General features: G+C 44.8%; 1 protein-coding gene across 1 annotated transcript; it reads left to right on the plus strand.

The window, feature by feature from the left end:
• The first annotated feature begins 16,716 nt into the window (after positions 1 to 16,716).
• On the plus strand, positions 16,717 to 24,215 carry CRYBA1 (crystallin beta A1). The gene is given in 6 exon segments (NM_001194386.1): positions 16,717 to 16,752; positions 18,871 to 18,935; positions 19,915 to 20,033; positions 21,781 to 21,922; positions 23,363 to 23,505; positions 23,921 to 24,215. Coding segments are annotated over 6 exon segments (648 nt in total). The 5' UTR covers positions 16,717 to 16,721; the 3' UTR covers positions 24,069 to 24,215.
• The last annotated feature ends 1,804 nt before the right edge of the window (positions 24,216 to 26,019 follow it).

Here is a 26,019-nt window from a genome sequence, read left to right on the forward strand (position 1 = left end):
TTTTTTTTGTATTTTTAATAGAAACGGGGTTTCACCATTTTAGCCAGGATGGTCTCGATCTCCTGACCTCGTGATCTGCACACCCCGGCCTCCCAAAGTGCTGGGATTACAGGTGTGAGCCACCGCGCCCAGCAATAAAGTAACTTTTTAACTGGAGAAACCTCACAAACTACCTCACACCAGCAAAAGTCAGATAAGTCACTTGATAGTACGTATCCTTGACATGATGTGATGTGATGAGAATGGCTCTTTCTCTCTACTATGTTCCAAAAACATATTACCCTAGTCTAATCGTGAGGAAAACAATAGTCAAATCTTAATTGAGAGATATAGATATACCTGACCAGACCAGGTGCGATGGCTCCTGTCTGTAATCCCAGCACTTTGGGAGACTGAGGCAGGAGGATCACTTGAGGCCAGGAGTTCAAGACAAGCCTGGGCAACACACTTTTACAACATAAAAACAGGCCGGGCACAGTGGCTCATGCTGGTAATCCCAGCACTTTGGGAGGTCAAGGAGGGCAGATCACTTGAGGTCAGAAGTTCAAGACCAGCCTGGACAACATGGTAAAACCCCAGCTCTACTAAAAATACAAAAGTTAGCCAGTCAGGGTGGTGACACCTGAGGTTCCAGCTACTCAGGAGGCTGAGGCACCAGAATCCCTTGAACTTGGGAGGCAGGGGTTGCAGTGAGCCAAGATCACGCCACTGCACTCCAGCCTGGGCGACAGAGTGAGACTCCATCTCAAAAAAGAAAACAACAACAAAAAAATAAAAACAATTAGCCAGCCATGGTGATGTGCTCCTATAGTCCCAGCTACTTGAGAGGCTGAGGCAGGAGGATCACTTGAGCCCAGGAGTTCAAGACTGCAGTGAGCCAAGATTGTGCCACTGCACTCCAGCCTGTGTCTCAAAATAAATAAAATAGGCCAGGTGCAGTGGCTCATGCCTGTAATCCCAGCACTTTGGGAGGCCGAGACGGGTGGATCATGAGGTCAGGAGATCGAGACCATCCTGGCTAACAAGGTGAAACCCCATCTCTACTAAAAATACAAAAAAAGTAGCCAGGTGTGGTGGTGGGCGCCTGCAGTCCCAGCTACGCGGGAGGCTGAGGCAGGAAAATGGCATGAACTCGGGAGGCGGAGCTTGCAGTGAGCGGAGATCACGCCACTGCTCTCCAGCCTGGGTGAATGAGTGAGACTCTGTCTCGGAAAATAAATATATAAATAAATAAATAAATAAATAGGCAAATACAATACAATAAAATAACAGATTGGCAAAAGAGTTTATGGCAGAGAGAATTATGGCCCTCTAGAGATGTTTATATCCTAATCCCTAGAATTTGTAAATATGTTCTTATATGGCAAAAAGACTTTCCAGATATGATTAAGAAACTTGAGATAGCAAGATTGTCCAAAATTATCTGGATATGTAATCACAAAGAGCCTTATGAGGGAGGCAGGAAGAAAGGTCAGAGTCAAAGAGATTGAAATTTGAAGATGTTGTGCTGCTGGCTTTGGAGGTGGAGGAAAAGGCCATGAGCCAAGGAATGCAGGCTGCTTCTAAAACCAGATAAAGGCAAAGAAATAGATTCTCCCCTAGAACCTCCAGGAAAAAATGCAGTCCTACTTCCAGAATTGTAAGATAATAAATTTGTGGGGTTTCTTGTGTTTCTTTGTTTGTTTGAGACAGAGTCTCGCTCTGTTGCCCAGGCTGGAGCACAGTGGCACAATCTTGGCTCACTGCAACCTCCGCCTCCTGGGTTCGCGTGATTCTCCCGCCTCAACCTCCCAAGTAGCTGGGACTACAGGCTTCCGCCACCACATCCGGCTAATTTTTATATTTTTAGTAGAGGCAGGGTTTCACAATGTTGGCCAGGGTGGTCTTGAACTCCTGACCTCAAATGATCCACCCACCTCGGCCTTCCAAAGTGCTGAGATTACAGGCATGAGCCACTGTGCCTAGCCAATTTGTGTTGTTTTAAGCCAACACAAATTTGTGGTAATTTGCTTTCCAATTGCTTTTGATTTTTTTTGAGACAGGGTCTCACTATGTTGCCCAGGCTGGAGTGCAATGGTGTAATCTCGGCTCACTGCAGCCTTGACCTCCCAGGCTCAAGCAATTCTCCCACCTCAGACTTCTGAATAGCTGGGACCATAGGCAGGCACCACCACACTTGGCTAATGTTTTTTTTTTTTTTTTTTTTGAGACGGAGTCTCGCTCGGTCGCCCAGGCTGGAGTGCAGTGGCCGGATCTCAGCTCACTGCAAGCTCTGCCTCCCGGGTTCACGCCATTCTCCTGCCTCAGCCTCCCGAGTAGCTGGGACTACAGGCGCCCACCACCTCGCCCGGCTAGCTTTTTGTATTTTTTAGTAGAGACGGGGTTTCACCGTGTTAGCCAGGATGGTCTTGATCTCCTGACCTTGTGATCCGCCCATCTCGGCCTCCCAAAGTGCTGGGATTACAGGCTTGAGCCACTGCGCCCGGCCGGCTAATTTTTTTTTAATGTTTTTGCTTTTTTTTTTGAGTTAAGGCTTGCTCTATCGCCCGGGCTGGAGCGCAGTGGCGTAATCTCAGCCTACTGCAATCTTGACCTCCCAGGCTCAAGCAATCCTCTCATTTCAGTCTCTCAAATAGCTGGGATTACAGGTGCGAGCCACCACAACTGGCTTTTTTTATTTTTATTTTTATTTTCTTTAGTAGAGACAGGTCTTGCTGTGTTACCCAAGATAGTCTCGACCTCCTGAGCTCAAGCAGTCCTCCCACCTCAGCCTCCGAAAGTGTTGCGATTATAGGTGTGAGCCACCATATCCAGCCATTTTTTTAATTAAAAAAAATGTTTTTAATTTGAATAGCTTTTAAGGTACAAGTAATTTTTGGCTACATGGATTAATTGTAGAGTGGTGAAGTCTGGGATTTGAGTGCACACATCACTCGAGTAGTGTACATTGTACCCAATATGTAGTTTTTTATCACTCGCCTCCCTTCCACTCTCCCCCCACCGAGTGTCCATAGTCCATGATATCACTCTGCATACCTTTGCATATCCACAGCTTAGCTCCCACTTCTAAGCAAGAACATACGGTATTTGGTTTTCCATTCCTGAGATACTTGACTTAGAATAATGTCCTCCAGCTCCATCCAAGTTGCTGCAAAATACATTATTTTGTTCTTTTTTATGACTGAGCAGTATTCCATGGCTGGGTGTGGTGGCTCATGCCTGTAATCCCAGCACTTTGGGAGGCTGAGGCAGGAGGACTGCTTGAGGTCAGGAGTTCGAGACCAGTGTGGCCAACATGGTGAAACCCTGTCTCTACTAAAAATACAAAACAATTAGCTGGGTGAGGTGGCGTGTGCCCGTAATCCCAGCTACTCGGGAGGCTGAGGCAGGAGAATTGCTTGAACCAGGGAGGTGGGGATTGCAGTGAGCCAAGATAGCGCCACTACACTCCAGCGTGGGTGACAGAGTGAGACTCCCGTCTCAAAAAAAAGAAAAAGAAAAGAAAAGAAAAAGGAAATCTCCATACTGTTTTCTATAGAGATTATACTAATTTACATTCCACCAACAGTGTATATGTGTTCCCTTTTTATGGGGCAACTTGTTTTAGCCACAGTAGGAAATTAATAGGAGTTAAAAGTTAAATCAAGGAAATCGCTTAGAAGTCAGAAAAAAAGGCTGAGTGTAGTGGCTCATGCCTGTGATCCCAGCACTTTGGGAGGCCCAGGCAAGAGGATCCCTTGAGCCCAGGAGTTCAAGACCAGTTTGGGCAACATGGCAAGACCCCAATCTCTACCAAAAAAACAAAAATTAGCCAGGCACTGTGGCATGCACCTGTGGGTCCAGCTACTCAGGAAGCTGAGGTAGGAGGATTGCTTGAGCCTGGAAGTGGAGGTGGCAGTGAGCCAGATTGTGCCACTGCACTCCACCCTGGGCAACAGAGCAAGACTCTGTCTTTTAAAAAAAAAAAAAAGTCACAAAAAAGACAAAGAAACATAAAATAGAAGAGACATGTAAGAAAACTAGAATATCGGCCGGGCGCGGTGGCTCAAGCCTGTAATCCCAGCACTTTGGGAGGCCGAGGCGGGTGGATCACGAGGTCAGGAGATCGAGACTATCCTGGCTAACATGGTGAAACCCCGTCTCTACTAAAAATACAAAAAACTAGCCGGGCGTGGTGGCGGGCGCCTGTAGTCTCAGCTACTTGGGAGGCTGAGGCGGGAGAATGGCGTGAACCCGGGAGGCGGAGCTTGCAGTGAGCCGAGATCACGCCACTGCACTCCAGCCTGGGAGACACAGCGAGACTCCGTCTCAAAAAAAAAAAAAAAAAAAAAGAAAACTAGAATATCAATTCAGGAGGTCCAACATCCAACCAATAGAAGTTGCAGAAAAAAACAATAAATACAAGGGAGAAAATGATTTAAAAAAAAATTACAGGCCAGGCGCGGTGGCTCAAGCCTGTAATCCCAGCACTTTGGGAGGCCGAGATGGGTGGATCACGAGGTCAGGAGATCGAGACCATCCTGGCTAACACGGTGAAACCCCATCTCTACTAAAAAATACAAAAAACTAGCCGGGCGAGGTGGCGGGCGCCTGTAGTCCCAGCTACTCGGGAGGCTGAGGCAGGAGAATGGCGTGAACCCGGGAGGCGGAGCTTGCAGTGAGCCGAGATCCGGCCACTGCACTCCAGCCTGGGCGACAGAGCGAGACTCTGTCTCAAAAAAAAAAAAAAAAAAAAAAAAATTACAGGAATTTTTTCCAAGAATTGAAGAACACAGATTTCCTAAGGTTGGAAAAGTCTACTAAATGCCTGGAAAAATAAAGAAAATAAGATTTTCACCAAAGCATAGCCTCAGGAAATTCAGATCTTTAGGGATTAGAAAAAAAAAATCCAAAAGCTTTTAGAAAGAAAAAAGAAAATCTTATACAAAGAATCAGCAATCAAAATGGCATCATACTGGCTGGCACGGTAGCTCATTCCTATAATCCCAGCTCTTTGGGAGGTAGAGGCAGGGGAATCACCTGAGGTTGGGAGTTTGAGACCAGCTTAACCAAAATGGAGAAACTCTGTCTCTACTAAAAATATGAAATTAGCCGGGTATGGTGGCGCATACCTGTAATTCCAGCTACTCGGGAGGCTGAGGCAGGAGAATCACTTGAACTTGGGGGGCAGAGGTTGCAGTGAGCCAAGGTCACGCCATTGCACTCCAGCCTGGGCAACAACAACAAAATGGCATCATACTTCCCAATAGCAACATTGCACATAGGAGACAAAGGGGAAGTATTTTCACAATCTGTAGAGTACTGGTACTGTACTCTACCTCCAGCTGAACCTTCAATCAAATGCTACTGTACGAAAATACATTTTTAGACATTCTGATCTCAAAAAAATTATCTCCATGTACCATGTCTCAGGACACTATTAGAGAATGTGCTTTACCAAAACGAGAGGATAAACTATGAAAGAGGAAGATATAGGGTTCAACCCTGAAGGCAAGCAAAGCGGATGCCCAGGACATCAGTCAAGAGAAGTCTCTGGGTAGTAGCTATGCATAGGGAGTAGCATAGGGAGTAGCATAGGGAGTAGCATAGGGAGAAACTTCCCCAGACTGGAATGGAACAGAGGCTTCCAGGCTGGGCATGGTGGCTCACACCTGTAATCCCAGCACTTTGGGAAGCCAAGGTGAGCAGATCACTTGAGCCCAGGAGTTTGAGGCCAGCCTGAGCAGCATGGCAAATCCTCGTCTCCACAAAAAATTCAAAAATTAGCTGGGCATGGTGGCATGCATCTGTAGTCCCAACTACTTGGGAGGCTGAGGTGGGAGGCTTCCAGAAAAGAGGTCTCCAGGGGGGAAAATGGAGCTGAGACATGATCTGACAGGTTCAAATGTAGACTATCCTATTAGAAGTATTTTTTTTTACCTTTCTTTTATTATTATACTTTAAGTTCTAGGGTACATGTGCACAACGTGGAGGTTTGTTACATATGTATACATGTGCCATGTTGGCGTGCTGCACCCATTAACTCGTCATTTACATTAGGTATATCTCCTAATGCTATCCCTGCCCCCTCTCCCCCCACCCCACGACAGGCCCCGGTGTGTGATGTTCCCTACCCCGTGTTAGAAGTATTTAATGAAGATGCTGGGAAACTGAACCTATGAAAAACATTAGGCATTTTCTTAACTCTAGAAAAAGCAAAACATGGTTCAAGAAAGGAAACGTTATCAAATTTTACTTGGTCAGCAGTGAACAATATTTACAAATTCATAGACATGGAAATGCTGAACATGGATTTAAGTAAAATGTATAATACATCCATAGGACGGTGGGGAGGGAGAGGGCCATAAGAAGGATAAAATCTTTTTTTTTTTTTTTTTTGAGACTGAGTTTCGCTCTTGTTGCCCAGGCTGGAGTGCAATGGCGTGATCTTGGCTCACCGCAACCTCCGCCTCCTGGGTTCAAGTGATTCTCCTGTCTCAGCTTCCCGAGTAGCTGGGATTACCGGCATGTGCCATCACATCCAGCTAATTTTTTTGTATTTTTACTAGAGATGGGGTTCCTCTATGTTGGTCAGGCTGGTTTCAAACTCCCAACCTCAGGTGATCTGCCCACCTTGGCCTCCCAAAGTGCTGGAATTACAGGTGTGAGCCACCGTGCCTGGCCCTTTTTTTTGTTCTTTTTCTTTTTCTTTTTTTTGAGACAGAGTCTCACTCTGTCACCTAGGCTGGAGTGCAGTAGTGCCATCTCAGCTCACTGCAACCTCTGCCTCCTGGGTTCAAGCAATCCTCCTGCCTCAGCCTCCTAAGTAGCTGGAACTATAGGAATGAAACACCATGCCCAGTTAATTTTTTTTTTTATTTGTAGCGATGGGGTCTCACTATGTTGCCCAGGATGGTTTCAAACTCCAGGGCTCAAGCGATTCTCCCACCTCAGCCTCCCAAAGTGCTGGGATTATAAGCATAAGCCACCATGCCTGGCCAGAGGGATAAAATCTTACCTGCCAAAACCTATAATATATAACATCAAAATCGATGAATAGCAGAAAAAAAGCTAAAAGTTGAAAATGGTAACCTCTGGGCAGAGTAGCTGCTGGGTTTTTAAAAAATATGTAGGCCAGGTGCGGTGGCTCACACCTGTAATCCCAACACTTTGGGAGGCTGAGGCTGGTGGAAGATCACTTAAGGTCAGGAGTTTGAGACTAGTCTGGCCAACATGGTGAAACCCTGTCCCTACTAAAAATACAAAAATTAGCTGGGCATGGTGGTGGACGCCTGTAATCCCAGCTACTAGGGAGGCTGAGGCAGGAGAATTGCTTGAACCCAGGAGGCAGAGGTTGCAGTGAACTGAGATCCTGCCATTGCACTCCAGCCTGGGCAAAAAGAGCAAAACTCCATCTCAGAAATCAAAAAATAAAAAAATAAAAATAAAAAAAATAAAACATATATATATACACACACATACACACACATATATTATATACCTTTGATGCACCAAATATTTATTACACAAGAAAATATGACCTCTTAGGTTATACATAATTTTCTAACAAACTATAGGAGTTGCTTTTTAAAATACTAGATAAAAGGGGGCTATTGATTAAATGAAGTTCCTGAGATGGTAAGAGGGTATATAATTCAGGACAGGAAGTGCTGATCATCTGGGGCTGGAGTTAAAGAGGTGAGGTGGGTGTGGTAATAGATACTCCTGCAGGTATTGCAGCTTCCAGGGGCAGAAAGTTGAGGAAATCCATGCCTGATAAAATAGGTTATAATGTCACCTGCTGGGAGCAAAGGGAGTCTAGGCGTTAAGCAGCTTGAAGACAGTGTGAAGGAACATACACAAGGAGCAGGATGTTACTGTGGAAATTTCAGGCTGGGCATGGTGGCTCACACCTGTAATCCCAGCACTTTGGGAAGCCAAGGCATGAGGATCACTTGAAACCAGGAGTTCAAGACCAGCCTAGGCATCATAGTGAGATCCTGTCTCACAAACATTTTTTTTTAATTACTCAGGCATAGTGGTGCACACCTGTATTCTTAGCTACTTAGGAGATTGAGGTGAGAGGATCGCTTGAGCCCAAGAGTTCAAGGCTGCAATGAGCCATGATTGCACCACTGCACTTCAGCCTGGGCGAGATAGCAAGGTCCTGTCTCTAAAAAAAAACAAAAAACAAAAATCGGCTGAGTCGCCAAAGTGGTAGATATTAAAAACCAAAGTAGTGAGTTGTGCAACAGACCATTATGCAGAAATTTCTTTTTTTCTTTTTCTTTTTCTTTTTTTTTTTTTTGATACACAGTCCACTTTGTCACCCAGGCTGGAATGCAGTGGCGCGATCTCATCTCACTGAAACCTCCGCTCCCAGATTCAAGTCATTCTCCTGCCTCAGCCTCCCCAGTAGCTAGGATTACAGGTACGTGCCACCACACCCTGGCTAATTTTCGTATTTTTAGTAGAAACAGTGTTTCACCATGTTGGCCAGGCAGGTCTCCAACTCCTGACCTCAAGTGATTGACCCGCCTTGGCCTCCCAAAGTGCTGTGATTACAGGCATGAGCCATAGTGCGTAGCCTACCCTTTCTTCTTATACCAAGAATATAAAAGAGCTGGAGAAATTGGAGACAGAGGCAGAAAGAACATTTTGGGAGGCAGCTGTGTTGTGAATCCCACTGCCCTTCAGGGGAAGGGGTGAAGAAGCTTCACTGCAAGGCAAAGGAGAAGGCTACGAGGGGCCCACTCAAAGCTTAAGATGTATCGCCTGCAGTTTAGAATCTGAAGGTCAGAAGTTAGGCTGGGCAACTGCTGAGGGATGAGGCCAAGCAAAGGAGGCTGATTGAGTAAGAACAAGCCCACATGCCAGAACTGGCCATGGCAAAGCATGTGTGAGTGCTTCCCATGGATAAGAGGGAGGTCATGCCTGAGAGGGAGCTGGAATGGGGCTGTAGCGACTTAGACCTGGAGGACTAATGTGTCCTTAGCAGAATGACACTGTAGGTGGCCACCAGGTGCCTAGGAGCTGTAGAAGGAACAGGTAGCCAGAGTGGAGATGCATAGACCTAGGTCAAAGTTATTGCAAGTGGGGGGCTCTCCCAAGAACCATTAAGTCCACAAGACTGACAGCTGTGAAGAGTTGCCAGATACAGAGAGTGTGAAGCCATCTAACCACACGACCAGTCAAGTAAGACATTTTCTGCCCTCTTCCTCTCTTGTTTCCTCCGCTCCTGGAAGGGTCAGAAACCAGTGAAACAGTGGGAGAAAGAAAAAAGGGTTCACTTTGCGTGGGTCCAGGGTTTCTGCCTAAAGCATGTCCTGTCTGGGATTACAAACAGACGACTTACTTTTGAATGGAGATTGAAGTTTTGGTTGCTACCACCATACACTGAACATTCGCATTTAACATTGAGATTGTCTTTTTTTGTGATTTAAAGTAATCATCTAGGCCCAGTCAAGATGGCTCATGCCTATAATCTCAGCACTCTGGGAGGCCGAGGCAGGCAGATCACCTGAGGCCAGGAATTTGAGACCAACCTGGCCAGCATGGCGAAACCCCATCTCTACCAAAAAATACAAAAATTAGCCAGGCGTGGTGGTGGGTGCCTGTAATCCCAGCTAATTGGGAGGTTGAGGCACAAGAATCACTTGAACCCGGGAGGTGGAGGTTGCAGTGAGCCAAGATCACACCACTGCACTCCAGCCTGGGTGATAGAGTGAGGCTCAGTCTCAAAAAAATAAAATAGGCCGGGTGCGGTGGCTCATGCCAGTAATCCCAGCACTCTGGGAGGCCAAGGCGGGTGGATCACCTGAGGTCAGGAGTTTGAAACCAGCCTGGCCAACATAGTGAAACCTATCTCTACTAAAAATACAAAAATTAGCCAGGCATAGTGGTGGATGCCCGTAGTCCCAGCTACTTGGGAGACTGAGGCAAGAGAATCGCTTGAACCCAGGAGGAGGAGATTGCAGTGAGCTTAGATCACACCATTGCACTCCAGCCTGGGTGACAGAGCAAGACCGTCTCAAATAAAAATAATAATAATAATAATAATAATAATAAAAGTAACCATCTAACTTTTTATTACCAATAAGTATCCAGAAAAGCCATGAGTCCATCCAAATATACATCCAAGATAAATAAACGAGCTCCACCAGAAAAATAAATAAATAAAGGGGCTGAGGAGATGAGAATAAAGTTGCTTTTCTGGCTACTCTGTTGTTCACACAAGTCAAGAGGAAGAGGGATGCCTATAAGCAACATGATAAAAAAATACAGATTTTTGAAACAAAGAGAATTGAGTTTGTAATGTGGCTCTGCCACTTCCTAGCTATGTGGCCTCAGGTTGATAACATAAGTTCTCTGAGTCTGTTTTCTGCATTGGAAAATGGAGCTAGTTAGGCACATCTCCCAGGGTTATTTGGGAGGACTAAACTAGATAACATTTGGAAAAAAGACTTAAAAACATACTGGTTTTCTTCCTTTCTCCTCTTTGTCATAGGATGCTGTGGTTGGCTGGTCAGCCTGGGTAAGCCAGGGAAGATTTCCTGCAGGTGGTGACTCTTTTTTTTTTTTTTTTTTTTTTTGAGACGGAGTCTCGCTCTGTCGCCCAGGCTGGAGTGCAGTGGCGCGATCTCCGCTCACTGCAAGCTCCGCCTCCCGGGTTCATGCCATTCTCCTGCCTCAGCCTCCCGAGTAGCTGGGACTACAGGCGCCCACAACCGTGCCCGGCTAATTTTTTGTATTTTTAGTAGAGACGGGGTTTCACCGTGGTCTCGATCTCCTGACCTTGTGATCCGCCCGCCTCGGCCTCCCAAAGTGCTGGGATTACAGGCGTGAGCCACCGCGCCCGGCCAGGTGGTGACTCTTTACACTGTCTTCTCCAAAGGACAAAAGAGAAGCAGATTGGCAGAGGGGGATCATGGGGTGCTCCAGACAAAAGCAAGATAAGACTAGGGTTGATGGATAAAAAGCAGGATACCCAATTAAAGTTGAGTTTCGGATAAACAACAAATAATTTTTAGTAGAAAAAATGTTTGCGATCTACTGATACTAAAAAAAAGCCGTTATTTACCTGAAATTCACATTTAACTTAGTATCTTATGTTTTTACTTGCTCAATCTAGCAACCCTGAATGAGACAGAGTTGGACTGCTTAGCTACAGTGGAGAGAGTGGGCTGAGTGTCACACAATAGGACAAGTCCCATCCTTGTATCTACTTCTCTAGCTGTTTCTAGGGGTTCTAGTTGAGAGGAAGTAACTAAAGCTGCAGTATTGAGAAGTTAGCTTAGACTGAGTTGAATTGAGATGCTCTGAGTCATTTACACACAGAGCAAGCAGGCTGTGGAGGCTGGGCCCTTAGGACAACAGCTCTCCTAGCAGGTTGGCATCCTTTTATGCCTGGAAGCAGAGGAATGGATGACCTCAGAAAGGGTTCAGAAAGAAATGGAGGCAAGTTCTCCCCCAGTGCCTGCCCTACTGGCTTTTCAGGCCCAGCCAGGCCCTGGTTCCCCTGCCTGTTTAAAGAGGTAGAAAGGCACAGCTCAAAAAAACAAGATCCTGTAGCAGCAGCCCCTCATCGGGGAGGTGGGTGCATGCTGAATGCTGACTGGGCCCTTTGCTTTGTACCCATCCTGCTTATTCCCACACAACAAAAGTGCTGCTGAGCCGCCTGGCCAACTCCATTGTGCACTTACCACAAAGTGCTGAGTCCAAGGGCTTCCCTGGCCCCATGACCTCACTCCCTCTCCCCTGGCCTAGAAGCAAGGCCAGGGAGTCCAAGCCATTCACAAAATTCCATTGAGCATCTACAATGCTTGGCATGTAGCCCTGGTGTCGAGAAGCCCAAGGTTCGAACTGCCCAGGTTCCATTTGGGGAGCTGTCACAGTCCTCTTAATGTCAGATATCACCCCTAAATCTAACAGCGCACCCCTCTGGACAGCCAGTTTTCTCACTCAGTTGTGCAATGAGTGTGTAGGCTGAGAACACAGTTTGCAATCTGTGTCCCCAGTAGATCCATGCCCTTTAGAAAACTAGACTGACAAAATACGCTGCTAAAATTTAATAAAGAAAAATATCGGAAAACAAGAAAAATGGAGTGAATTTTCCAAATTCAAAGGAAACATTTTTTATGTTTTTTTTTTTTTCTCTAAAATCTGTGCTGCTTGCTCCCACTTGTCTCTATGAGAATCTGGCAAAAGATGGTATCTGACTTGGCACAATCAGTAATGCAATTACCATGTGGTGATGAGTTCTGAGTACCTAGCATTGCCCTAAACCCCTTTATTTCCCTTCCTCTGATAGCAGTGGTTAAGGTAGATATTACCATCCTACTTCGTGCCAGGAAGAAAGAAGATGGGCTTTGCAGTCAGATAGACATGTACTGAAGTCCCTGCTAGGTTCCCTGGCCCAGAACTTCCCTGGCCTCTCAGAACCTCAGTTAGCTCATCTATAAAACGGGTATTATTATTATTATTATCTACTTCATGGCATTGTGGTAAGGATTACAAAGGCACTGTCTGGTTTTGCAGTCAATGCTCAGTAAGCTGTAGTTAGTATTAACAAGGATGAGCAGGAGAGACCCAAACCCAGCCTGGGAGAAGGGATTCCAAGCTGGTTGCTCCCTTCATTCCCACTCCTTGAGTGGCTCTGCTTTAACTTTCCTGGAACGAGTTGGGGCTGGGGGCTGCAGCAAGGGAAGCAGCAGGGCCAGACAATGTCAGAGGGAGAATCCTCTAGAACTCTGTTAAAAACTGTATTGAGTTGATATTTGGAAGGCTTGGTGGTCAGTACTGGACAGCTGAGAATCCTCAATCTTTTGGGACTTAAGGTGATTGAGAAAAGTGGGTTGAAGCCAGACGAGGACTTAGGACTCCAGGAATGTTTGATGGATATTTGTAAATTGTTTGCACAATAACCCTGATTCCCACCTGACCCCCACTATAGTTCTGTGCATGTGCATTTGGGCTTTTCAATCAAACATAAAAGCCCCGCTTCTCCGCAAAAATTAAAAATTAGCTAAGTTGGTCTCCATGTACTAGCAATTCAGTAGGATGGAAAGCCCCCATATTACAATGCTGAGAGTGTGTGAAGCACAAGCAGGCCAGTTGTGGCTGGGGTGAGAAGGCCAAACTCAGCTGGGTGCTCCTAACAATAAGGACTATGCCACCAAAATCACAAAACCCATTCATTCATTCATTCATTCATTCAAAATATACTTATTGAGCTAGAAGTTATGCTTAGAGCCAAAACCGTAACAATGAATCAGGCAGGGTGCGTGTCTCACACTTGTAATCCCAGTACTTTGCGAGGCTGAGGCCAGTGAATCCCTTGAGTCCAGGAGTTCGAGACCTGCCTGGGCAACACGGCAAAACCCTGTCTCTACAAACAAATACAAAAATTAGCTGGGCATGATGGCACACACCTATCATCTCAGCTACCTGGGAGGCTGAGGTGGGAGGATTGCTTGAGCCTGGGAGGTGGAGGTTGCAGTGAGCCATGATTGTGCCACTGCACTCTAGCCTGGGCAACAGAGTGAGACCCTGTCTCAATAACAAAAAAAGAGAAACAAACAAACAAAAAAACCCAGTGAACTAGACAGATGAAGCCCCTGCCCTTTTAGAGCATGGAGCCTAGTGGAAGAATTAGATAGGTAAACAATGTTTTATTTTTTTAAATCACTTTGTTTTAATAGAAAATATGTTCTCAATGTTCAAAATTTAAAGATTACAGAAAAATATACTATGAAAAGTCTTGTCCTTTATCTGAGCCCCAAGTGCCTCAGTTCCCCCGAACCCTTGGAAACCAGTACTTCTAGTTCCTAAAGCAATTTCTGCAGCATGATCAATGTGACTTTGTGTAATTGGAAAAGCACAGGATGCAATGAGGACACACCGTGAGGGCCTAAGCCAGCCTAAGAGTGGATGATTGAAAAAATGACTAAATGAGTGTTTCCCGAAGACCCTAATTCTGGAGAGGAAAGGAAGAAGAGAAGGGAGAGGAAAGGAAGAAGAGAAGGGAAAGGAAAGAAGAATCACCAACCATAGACAGCTAGTGCTTTAAGCCCTTGCACAGCCACCAGGTGGCCAGAGCATGCTATGATACCAAAAGCAACTCTGTCCCCTGCCAGACATCCGTCCAGACATCATGAGTTAATCAAGGCATCAGAAACATCCTTGGGGCAATGTGCCATGCTTAGCATCAGACTTACATGTCTAAGAGCAAGTGTGTCCAACTGGCAGCCTGTAGGTGGTGTGTGGCCCAGGACAGTTTTGAAAGCATCCTAACACAAATTAATAAACTTTCTTAAAACATTATGAGATTTTTTTTTTGCAATTTTTTTTTTTTTTTTAGCTCATCAGTTATCATTAGTGTTAGTATATTTTATGTGTGGGCCAAGATAATTCTTCTTCTAATGTGCCCCAGGGAAGCCAAAACATTGGACACACCTGGTCTGGAATGTTCTGCCCAAATCTGCAAATACTTGAATACATACCAGACCTCACCCCCTTATTTTTGGTTCTGAAAAAAAAGGGGGCACTGATGAAACTTGAGTCGGGGGCTGCAGAGGAAATGGGAGAACTTTCTTCTTCTCTCCAAGCTGCTATGAAATTTTCAATAGTATCTGTCATTAGAAAGAGAGTAGGGTAAGGAATCATAAGCCTACAATGTATCAGGCAGATATTCTATTTTTGAAGTTGAGAGAGTCTGAGTGACTTGTTCAAATCTCCCAGCCAAGAAACTGGGATTTGAACCCACATCTGCCTGGCTCAAAGACCTCCACATCCATTGCAGCCTCTTGCTTCTCACAATATCTGTGATGCTTGAAGAACACATCTGCCTCTTCAGGCCCCTGGGGAGGCCCACGATTCCCCTACCTAACCTTCATCAAATGTCCTGAAGTTTCTGGGGAGAAGTCATTTTACCCTTTAAGGTACTATATACATAGTAACTTGGGCCTGTGAGATTTCCAAAGACCTAAAACAATACAGTAAAACTTCAAAATTGGCTGGGCATGGTGGCTCACACCTGTAATCTCAGCACTTTGGGAGGCCGAGGTGGGCAGATCACTTGAGGTCAGGAGTTCATGACCAGCCTGGCCAACATGGTGAAACCCTGTCTCTACTAAAAATACAAAAAAATTAGCTGGGCATGGTGGCAGGTGCCTGTAATCCCAGTTACTCAGGAGACTGAGGCAGGAGAATCACCTGAACCTGGGGGGCAGAGGTTGCTGTGAGCCAAGATCGCACCACTGCACTACAGCCTGGGCAACAGAGCGACACTCTGTCTCAAAAATACAAAAAAAAAAAATTGGTTTTGAAGGCGTGGATGGCAGAAATTCTCGCCCCTGGCCTGGGTGAGCTAGAGGGGAGAAGCAAGGACATCTAGGTCCCTATCACCACTTGCCTAGACAACGTCACAGGAAGGCCCCTGGGAATCTGAGATGGAGCAGGTGAACCCTTCACATCTAGATGGTGAGTCCAGAGGAGGTATTCAGAGGGTTGCCTTCTTCCCCTTCCTACTGCTGCCCAACGATGGCCCGCAGGCTGAAAGAGCCCTTTCCTCCTGGAACTGACATGGGACCTGGCCTGTTTGGGAGCAGAATGGTGAAAGGAATTAACATTAAAGACAAAGGGACAGGCAGTCAAGGTAATTTGAGGAGGAAAAATTGCTTCATTTCTAGGCTCCTTCCCCTTTTGAAACAGATAAAGTTGCAACCCTTATATGCTCAGTGTTTATATTCAGAATTGCAGTTCTAGCCAGGGAGGTCTCTTTCCTCTCCCGGAATTTTCTGGGCCATTTATGCATTACTCCTGAGGGAGGGCCAGTGCAGGGCAGTGACTTTAGAACTGGGTTTGAGTCTGGGCTCTGCCATTATAAATATTGTGACCTTAGGCAAGTCACTTGATCGTTCTCTGTCTTAGTTTCTTCATCTGGAAAAGAGGTGAAAATAGCACTGTTGTGGTGGCTGTGGGAAAGTATTTCTTTCTTTTCTTGTGGAAAAGTATTTAATTCAAACCTTTCAAGTAAAGCATTTAACACATGTCTAATATATAGGAGTTATTCAATAAATGGTTTAATTCTTTTTTGAAAACCCCAAAAGTTATAGCTCCAAAATTTTAAAAGAAAATTACAAAAGTAAAAGGAATATTTAATAAAATAGCTACAGAGAGACTCATGTCTGCTAGTCAACTACAATTGAAGTCAACTCTTACATAGTTATATATAAATACAGCATAAAAAAGATTCCCAAGAATACAATGAACCATTTTTTCTCAATAGAGTTCAGAATTATAATAATTCTTTCACATTTTTAAACAACAAGAAATGCATATCCTGTATGGAAGTGAGGTGCATTTTGATGTGTTTGATATGACATGGGGTCTCCCAGGGTCTAGGAAGATCCTAAGGTGGTGTGAGGAACCTGGAGAAGGACAAGAGACAAATACTCATGGCAGAGACCTCTGTCCTCACCCCCTAGCTGCTCTAAGATTAAGAAAGACTAGAGCAGCCAAGGCCTGCAGCAGCCAGCCATGCCCACAACAGAGGGGCCTCTCTGGATTTCTGTATCCCTGGTTTAAACAAAGGCCCAAGGGATGCCTGCCCAGCAAGCTGAACCACCAAAGCTCTGGGGATCAGGGGGAACAAAGGCAGAGGGACAGCAGAGTGCTGACAGGGCCAGAGGCCAGAGGCCACAGGGCTATAAAGAGGGGGGCCACAGAGCAAGTGGCACCAGATGGAGACCCAGACTGTGCAGCAGGAGCTGGGTGAGTAAGGCCCTCAGGGTGCCCTTGCCCTTCCTCTCCTTGCCCTGCAGAGACATGACCAGGAGAGGGCCCAGTTCTCCTGCCTAGTGTGTAGAGCCTTCTAGGGTGGCTGGAGAAGACTGGGGAACTCTGGCGGAAGGCAGCCTTCTCTTGTCATCCCAAGAGGAGTCACTTATATAGCAATAACCACTGCCCTAGCAACCAAGGCTGGGGGGTGGGCATGAGCCCCCAAGAAATGAGCAGGGAGAAGGTATGGGGGCAGGACCTGGGAAATGTTGCTTATTCAGAGATTGAGAATGGAAAGATATATTACAGAGTTTACACGCATCATTCCTGGGCCCAATACCAGCCAGATGGAGGGCCATGAATATCTGTCCTAAGTCAAGAAACCTAATACACACCTGCCTGTCTTCCTTCTTCCCTTCCCCCCGGCTCTTTTCCTTCCCCTTTCTTGCTCTGTGATTCCTTTTTTCAAACTCATCCTACCATCTTTACTGTCTACCTAACCTCTATGAGCCTCAGTATCCTCATTTGTAAAATGGGGATAATGATGATTCTTAATTCATAGGCTTTGTGTGAAGATTAAATGCGTGAATGCAGGTAAGCATTTAAAACAGGGCCAGACATGTAGATAGCCATTGTTGAGTGTTAACTACTGTAACTCTTCTTCACTTTCCTTCAATAAGTCTTTTTCAATGTCTCCCAATCCCTCATCCCCACATGTGCTCAGCATGATGCTATACCAATCCCCTAGAAGACCCAGGCCTTGCCATTGAGGTGCTCACCAGGACATCCAACAACCAGAATAGAGATTGGTACTGTGATGAGTGCCAGAAATCAAGAAAGAAGGCAAGTGGCTGTGGGCTGGAGAAGGCAGGAAAGCATCTGAGGAGGCAAGGTCAAGGTTGGGTAGGACCTAGGAGATAGAAAAGCAGAAAGGAATGGCCAGGCACGGTGGCTCAGGAGTTCCAGACCAGCTTGACCAATATAGTGAAACCCCTGTCTCTACTAAAAATACAAAAATACTCCGAAGAAAGAAAGAGAGAGAGAGAGAGAGAGAGAGAAAGAAAGGAGCCAGATAAGGATGAGACCGTGAAGGGTTACAAGGGAGTTTGGAGCTTGGGATCCTGGCATGGCTGGCTGTTTGGCCAGTCACATGAGGGGTCTGGCCTAGGCGGTTGCCAGAGAGTTTATATTGTGGACAGAGGCAATGCTGTCACCTGAAAGCAAATGAGAGGACGGGGTTACAATGCTTGTCAGTGCTTTACCTGCATTATTGTTTCTGATCCTTTTGTTTTTTTTTGAGATGGAGTCTCACTCTGTTGCCCAAGTTGGAGTGCAGTGGCGAGATCTCAGCTCACTGCAACCTCCGCCTCCTAGGTTCAAGTGATTCTCCTGCCTCAGCCTCCCGAGTAGCTGAGACTACAGGTGTGTGCCATCACACCCGGCTAATTTTTGTATTTTTAGTAGAGACAGGGTTTCACCACATCGGCCAGGCTGGTCTCAAACTCCTGACCTCAGGTAATCCACCCGCCTCAGCCTCCCAAAGTGCTGGGATTACAGGCGTGAACCACTGTGCCCAGCCTATTGTTTCTGATCCTTACAATAACTCTGCACGTTGAAGCTTTACCAATGGAAAAACTGAGGCTCAGTCTGGGTGCGGTGGCTCACGCCTGTAACCCCACCACTTTGGGAGGCCGAGGTGGGTGGATCACTTGAGGTCAGGAGTTCAAGACCAGCCTGGTGAACATGGTGAAACCCCCATCTCTACTAAAAATACAAAAACTAGCCGGGCATGGTGGTGCATGCCTGTAGTCCCAGCTACATGGGAGGCTGAGGCAGGAGGATCGCCTGAGCCTAGGAGGCAGAGGTTGCAGTCAAGTGAGATTGTGCCACTGCACTCTAGCCTGGATGACAGAGCAAGATCCTGTCTCAAAACAGCAACAACAACAACAACAACAACAACAAAATCCCGAGGCACAGCTAGTGAGCGGCAGAGCCAGAATTCCAACCAAAGTCTGTCTTGCAGACTTCAAGTCTCCTTTACCTTTCAAGGCATTCCGTCACCTCACCCTCCTCCCCAGAGGCCACCTCATTCATGTGTGCTCTGTCTTCCAGAAACCCTTCCAACCACGAAGATGGCTCAGACCAACCCTACGCAGGGGTCCCTGGGGCCATGGAAGGTAAGCCCACCCCCATCACATCCAACAGGGCAGGGGTGAGATGCTGCACAGAGCAGGCCCCAAGCCTGTGCTCATCCATGAAGCAGTGACTGACCAGAAAAAACCCAGTTTGTAGGGGAAAGGTCCACACAAGCTCCAGTGGTGTCAAAGGAAGGATCTCTCAGGATGTCCTGTTGGACAAAGGAAGGATGACTCTGGATGCCAATGATGGGTGGGAGATGATACCTAGTTTCCTAACTCCTCTCTCCTTCCCACTAAAGTCATCTTAAAATACAGCAGCCCAGCAATGATTATATCCATGGAGAAAATGAGGGCCCATAAAGAGATTTACTACTAGATCCCAAATCAATTACAGGACTCAGCCTCCCAGCCTGAGGTTGGCTTTAACCATTGGCTGAAGTGGCTGATCCTCAGGCCTCTCACTGGCCTCTCTCCAACACTCCCCATTCTCCTCATTGGGTCAACTCTGAGGCCAACTCACAGCTTTGGGAGTGGTCCTCTGGCCAGGTCCACAAGCCAGGTTTTAGTTCAAAGTGCAAAAAGGTTGACCATAACTCTCCTTTACACCCTAGGTTTCTATGGGGGTGTGGCTGGAGAAGCTAAGAATCTGTAAGGAACTCCTGGGACTCCCAGAATCCTGGCCTCTGGGCCATGCTTATGAAGGAACTGTGGTGGAATGGGAGCCCATAAGTCCTTGGCCTGTCCATTGGTCTAGCTGTTATCCCTTCAGACCATTTCTACAATAAACCAATCCTCCCTCCACGTCATCCCTACTCTGGGCAAATGAACAGCAACCAGTGGCATTAATTCAGACCCCTTCCTGCCCTGTCTACACTGGAAGATACCTCATCAGACATCCCAGGCTACAGCTGGTAACAGAGAGCACCGAGTCAGACACAGATTAAGCTGTTGACCTGGGCGTCTGTTTTTCCTGATGTACCAGGTTCTAGCTCTCTTGTGCCATTCAATCTCATTTCAGATAACCATCTATGATCAGGAGAACTTTCAGGGCAAGAGGATGGAGTTCACCAGCTCCTGTCCAAATGTCTCTGAGCGCAGTTTTGATAATGTCCGGTCCCTCAAGGTGGAATGTGGCGCGTGAGTATGGATCTCTGTAGAACCACAGTCCCTTATTTCAAGTCCCTTCAGACATGGGACCATAGAGTGGGGATAGGGGAAGAAGGATGTCCCCCTAGGCTCTAGTCATTTCTCAGAGAGAGGCCTCAAAAGAAATCACTACATGCATAATTTAGTAAGCCAAAGCTAAAAGGAACATGAGGTTCTTAGGCCTGGTACTAGATTTCAGGGGCTGGATAAAGAAATACATACAATGGGGTGGGGCAGTGGCAGTAATCAAATTTTTGATTCTGGGGCTCACAGGCTGCTACCTAGGGTGCCCTCAGAACAGCCACAAGACCCTTGAGTTTTTCTTGCCTGCAGAAAATTGGTAAAGAAGAAAGTGTCAAGTGGCTGCCTCTATGGCTAACTCTCCTCCTGCATGTCCCAGAGCAGACACTGTTAGCTAATTTCTTTATGAAAAAAAAAAAAAAAAAAAAACCTTAACCCCATGACTCCAGAGACATATTAGCTCCTGATTCATCTTTCAGGCAGTTTCTTGTTGATGGTTAATCTTGGTGAGGGAGACCTTCTCATTTTTGTCCTCTGACTCTTGGCAGAGTAGTTGAGGCCTTTATCATTAGCCTGAAAACACCTAAGGAAAAGACTCGCCCTTGACTAGGCAGAACTGGCCTTGCATGTGGATAGGCTTCCACAAGTTGCTTGCCACCAATATTAAGCTCTTCAGTCCTTTGAAAGAAGTAACACTTTAAGGTGTCATCACTGAGACCCAATTGTGAAAAACTGAACTTGAGTGTTTCAAGTTTTAAGTATGGGGCACTAGGAGAAAGAACTTGCAAGTCACAGGAAAAAAGATACTAGTAATCCATCAGTTGCTTGTTCATCCCTGTGCTTTCTTAAGAATAAGTCAACTGGTTTGGCTTGAGCCAAAGCAATAGTCCAGGGGTGTCTAATCTTTTGGCTTCCCTAGGCCACACTGAAAGAATTGTCTTCGGCCACATATAAAATACAATAACGAGAGCTGATGAGCTAACAACAACAAAAACTCAAAATGTTTTGAGAAAGTTTACAAACTTGTGTTGGGCTGTGTTCAAAGCTGTCCTGAGTTGCATGCAGCCCTTGGGCCACAGGTTGGACAAGCTTGCAATAGTCAGTCACCAGATCCTGAACCAGGTATGGAGAAAAAAAAAAAATTTTTTTTTTTTTTTTTTTTTTTGAGACAAAGTGTTACTCTGTTGCCCAGGCTGGAGTGCAGTGGCACAATCATGGCTTACTGCAGCCTCCACCTCCAAGGCTCAACCCTCAGCCCCCTGAATAACTGGGACTGCAGTACTGTGTCACCACGCCTGGCTAATTTTTGAGTTTTGTAGACGGGGTTTTGCCATGTTTCCCAGGCTGGTCTCCAACTCATGGGCTCAAGCGATCTGCTTGCCTTGGCCTCCTGAAGTGTTGAGACTACAGGCGTGAGCCACCACACCCAGCCCGGAAATACAATTTTAGATTGGCTTTGCTAATATACTTCACTCAGACCAGTGAAGTAGACAGACCTTTTCAGTGATAATCCCAAAACAATTATTACATTCATAAACCTGCTTAGTATACCTGTCAACTCATTCCTCACCTCTTGTGATAAATTACTTTGTACAGCTCTACTGGGATTGGCTTGATATTTTACCCCACTATTAACTTATCTAAAACGAAAGATGCCTTCTCCCCAAGGCCATATAGGCTTTGAACACCATGAACAAACACTACATGTCTTTGGCAGCTGGATTGGTTATGAGCATACCAGCTTCTGTGGGCAACAGTTTATCCTGGAGAGAGGAGAATACCCTCGCTGGGATGCCTGGAGTGGGAGTAATGCCTACCACATTGAGCGTCTCATGTCCTTCCGCCCCATCTGTTCAGCTGTGAGTCTCTGAAATTTCCACTTCTGTGCATATGAGGGATGGGACAAGAGGGTGTGGACAGACTGACGTTCATGCTATTTCTCATCAGTTATGCTGAATGTGGCAGGAAAAAAGACAAAAGCAAAAAAAAGAGAAAACATCACTTTCTCCTCTAAGCCTGCTATTTGATTTTTCTCCACCAGGTGGTATTTCCCTTAAGCTAAAACTAAGGGTCTTACAGGTGGCAATAAGTGGATACTCAAGAGCCCAATAAACTTGTGAAACACTAGTAAATGAGTGAATGTCTTTACCCTGTAGTAAAAAGCAAATCCTTGGCCAGTTAAATTTCAATCTGTGCAACATTTTACCGCAGAAACAGGGAAATGCTGAAGTAACCTTTCGGTAAGTGGGAATGACTAAAAAATAGGCAAGTCTTCCATTATCTATCTACATTCATTGATAATCATCTTCTTGTTCTGAACACTTAAGTATTACTCAATAATGCATCAGGCTGGGATGTTTCTGGTCTTTTTTGGAAAGAGTTCAAGCAGAAAGCAGGATGATCTTCAGGGGTGTGCTGAAAAATAATCCCTGTATTAGGAGTTAGGTTGGGCTAGAACCTTTCCAAATATTCAGTCTATATGTGAGTTTCTCGTGATTTTGGTTAATAATCTCACCTTGGTTCAAAGTCTTGCCAAAATTCAACTGATGGAGAAGTTAACCGAAATAGCTCTAATCCAAACAAATAGTTCCCTATCTGGAAATTATTTCAATCTCACTTTTAAAAAAACATTTCATTTTTCCACCCTAAGTTATAACTGACCTACAGTAAAATGCACAGATCCTAAGTGCATATTCTCATGAGTTTTGAAAATATATAGATCCATGTAACCAACACTCTAACCATATAAAGAACATTCCATCATAGTTCCCTGGTGTCCCTTTCCACTCAGTTGCTCCCCTACCACTTTCTATCATCAAACAGTTTTGTCCATTTTTGAAGTTCATACAGGTTGGTCTCTGCCTTTTTAATGCTTGTGTAGTATTCATGTCCCCTACTGGATATACAGGTTATTTCCAACAACACACATACACACGCAAGCGCACACATACATATTTGGGCTTACTTTTTGTATTAATTTGTGAGATCTTTTTTCACATTAGTGAGTATTCATCCCTTGGTTGGCTGCATTTTGTTAGTACTTTTTCCCACTGTCAAATCCTCTTCATTGTTCCAAAATAGTATATCAGTTATTTGTACATTCCAAATGTTATGGTATTTAAATTGGAATAAACAAAATTATGGGTAACTTTTTTCTCACATATCTGTTGCCTTAATCTTTTTAAAATAAATTATCACATGCTTCCTTGTGTAATCCAAAAAAGTGTTTCAATTTTGAAAAACATGAATGATAGCCATACACCAGTACTGAACATTTTAAAACAATTTCTGAATTACAGAATCATAAGGAGTCTAAGATGACCATCTTTGAGAAGGAAAACTTTATTGGACGCCAGTGGGAGATCTCTGATGACTACCCCTCCTTGCAAGCCATGGGTTGGCCCAACAACGAAGTCGGCTCCATGAAGATACAAAATGGGGCGTAAGTACAAAAACAGGGTTGGAATACACTTCAAAGTAATTCCTGAAGTTGCATCAATGGTTGTTTTAATCAGATTTCATATGTATTGGTATAGATGTCACATTCTAGTTATACATAATTTTGAATCACAAGTTCTTTATACCAACTACCACTTAAGGTTGCAGATTTATCTCCCCCAGACATGCCTCTATGGAAGAATTTATGTTCACTTATACCTCTTTTGATGATTAAGGCTAATCAACTAGCTGTAGCTGTATTATGCTTGCAAATAGTGCCTGACACATTTAGGATAGCTATATTTTTCTAAGACCAAAAGCATCCCATACCATTAAGTTGAGGAAAGAGGCTCAGATTTTGGGGTGTTAACCAGATTCCTAATTAGTTTTAATAATGAAATGTACTTTGAATTTCCCAGCTGGGTTTGCTACCAATATCCTGGATATCGTGGGTATCAGTATATCTTGGAATGTGACCATCACGGAGGAGACTATAAACATTGGAGAGAGTGGGGATCTCATGCCCAGACTTCCCAGATCCAATCGATACGCCGAATCCAACAGTAGCTGATTAAAAGCTCCAAGTACGATAATTCCTCAAGCATGAGACCTTGCTAAGCACTCTAGAATGAGTTTTATGTTCTGCTCACAGACATTGCTTTCAAATGTTAGCTGCTGAAATCCACAATAAACATCATTAAAAACAAAACAAAACTTTGTAGACTGAATTAACTACCATGCTTCACATAAATCACACCTATGTGGATGAGAATTTTTTTTTTCTGAGGTGGAGTTTCACTCTTGTTGCCCAGGCTGGAGTGCAATGGCGCTATCTCGGCTCACCACAACCTCTGCCTCCCGGATTCAAGAGATTCTGTCTCAGCCTCCCGAGTAGCTGGGATTACAGGCATGCACCACCACACCCAGCTAATTACTGTATTTTTAGTGGAGATGGGGTTTCTCTATGTTGGTCAGGCTGGTCTCGAACTCCCGACCTCAGGTGATTCTCCCGCCTCGGCCTCCCAAAGTGCTGAGATTACAGGCATGAGCCACCAACGCCCGGCCTGTGGATGAGAATTTTTGTTGTTGAGACAGGGTCTGTCACCCAGGCTGGAGTGCAGTGGTGCGATCTGGCTTAACTACAGTGTCGATCTCCTGGGCTCAAGTGATCCTCCTGCCTCAACCTCCTGAGTAGTTGGGACTACAGGCGCCTGCCACCGTGCCTGGCTAATTTTTGTACTTTTTGTAGAGATGAGGTCTCACTATGTTGCCCAGGCTGGTCTTTAACTCTTGGGCTCAAGTGATCCACCTACTGTGGCCTCCCAAAGTGCTGGGATTACAGGTGTTGAGCCACTGCACCTGCCTGGATGAGAATTTTTAGTTAAGCTTCCATAAAACTCCACATTCTCCTTGTGTCCTTGCAAGTCACTTACCAGGCCAAGGACAATTATTCCTTATCTCAAAGAACAATAAAGCATATGACCTAAATGTTATCAATCTCTATAGTGACTGACACTTTTGGTAAATGTTTTTATGTCCTTTCCTCCCGTCTCCTGCTCTTTCTAATAATGCTGAAGTTGGCATTGATTTTCCTTTCACCTTGTGACAAATCAGTACTATAGAAACAGGAAGTTTCTCCAGTGTGTACTGCCACATATTTCAACATAAAGTTATGAATAAATTCAGAATACTGGCAGCTTAACATTCTAGTTGCTTAACTGCTTAGCTCAATTTTGATTTATTTCAACTGGAAAAGCATAAGACTTAATGTCCTGCAAAAAGGCAGGATAGCTCTGGATTTTTCAATAAGCATGCTAATTCTAAGCACTGTAAAAACCTCTATGATTAAAAAAAAAAAAAAATTCACAGGACCATAGTACACTTAAGACTTAAATTCTTCACATATTTGACCCTTTGGAAAAAAATCATTATCAATATCACAAACTTAGTTTTCAGGTTTTTTTTTTTTTTTTTTTTTTTTTTTTACTTTTTATCAGCTGAATTTAAGATTCGTCAGTAAAGACTTTTTAAAAAATTAAAGCACACAAAAGATAACAAACACCTCAGAAACTTTAAAATTTTTTATTCAACAATGTACACTTATTGTCTCTCAATTTGATCTACAAATTTCTCAAGTTTTTTTTTTTTCTGATAAAATAAGTAAATCTGGGTATGGTTGTAGAGTGTTTGTAATTTATATTTTTAAAACACTGAACATGATGAAGTAAGACAACAATAAAGGAAGATCATCACGTAACTGACACTTCCTCAGAATCCATGACATCAGAAACAGCTATAGCAAATACCTAAGCATTTAGCAAAAGGGAAAATTTCTGGTCACTGTTCTTATATCTAGAAAAGACCTATATTTTTGACTGGGCAAAACAAACATTGAAACTTTTTTTGAGAGGGGGAAGGGAAAACATCCATTAACATAACTGTACTCCATTTATCATCCATTCCCCTAGATTAAGATGTAACTCAGCTCCTAAGTGCCTCTGCACAAGACAGAGAAATT

Source organism: Macaca mulatta, chromosome 16 (assembly GCF_049350105.2).
Source record: "Macaca mulatta isolate MMU2019108-1 chromosome 16, T2T-MMU8v2.0, whole genome shotgun sequence".
Classification (NCBI taxonomy): Eukaryota; Metazoa; Chordata; class Mammalia; order Primates; family Cercopithecidae; genus Macaca; species Macaca mulatta.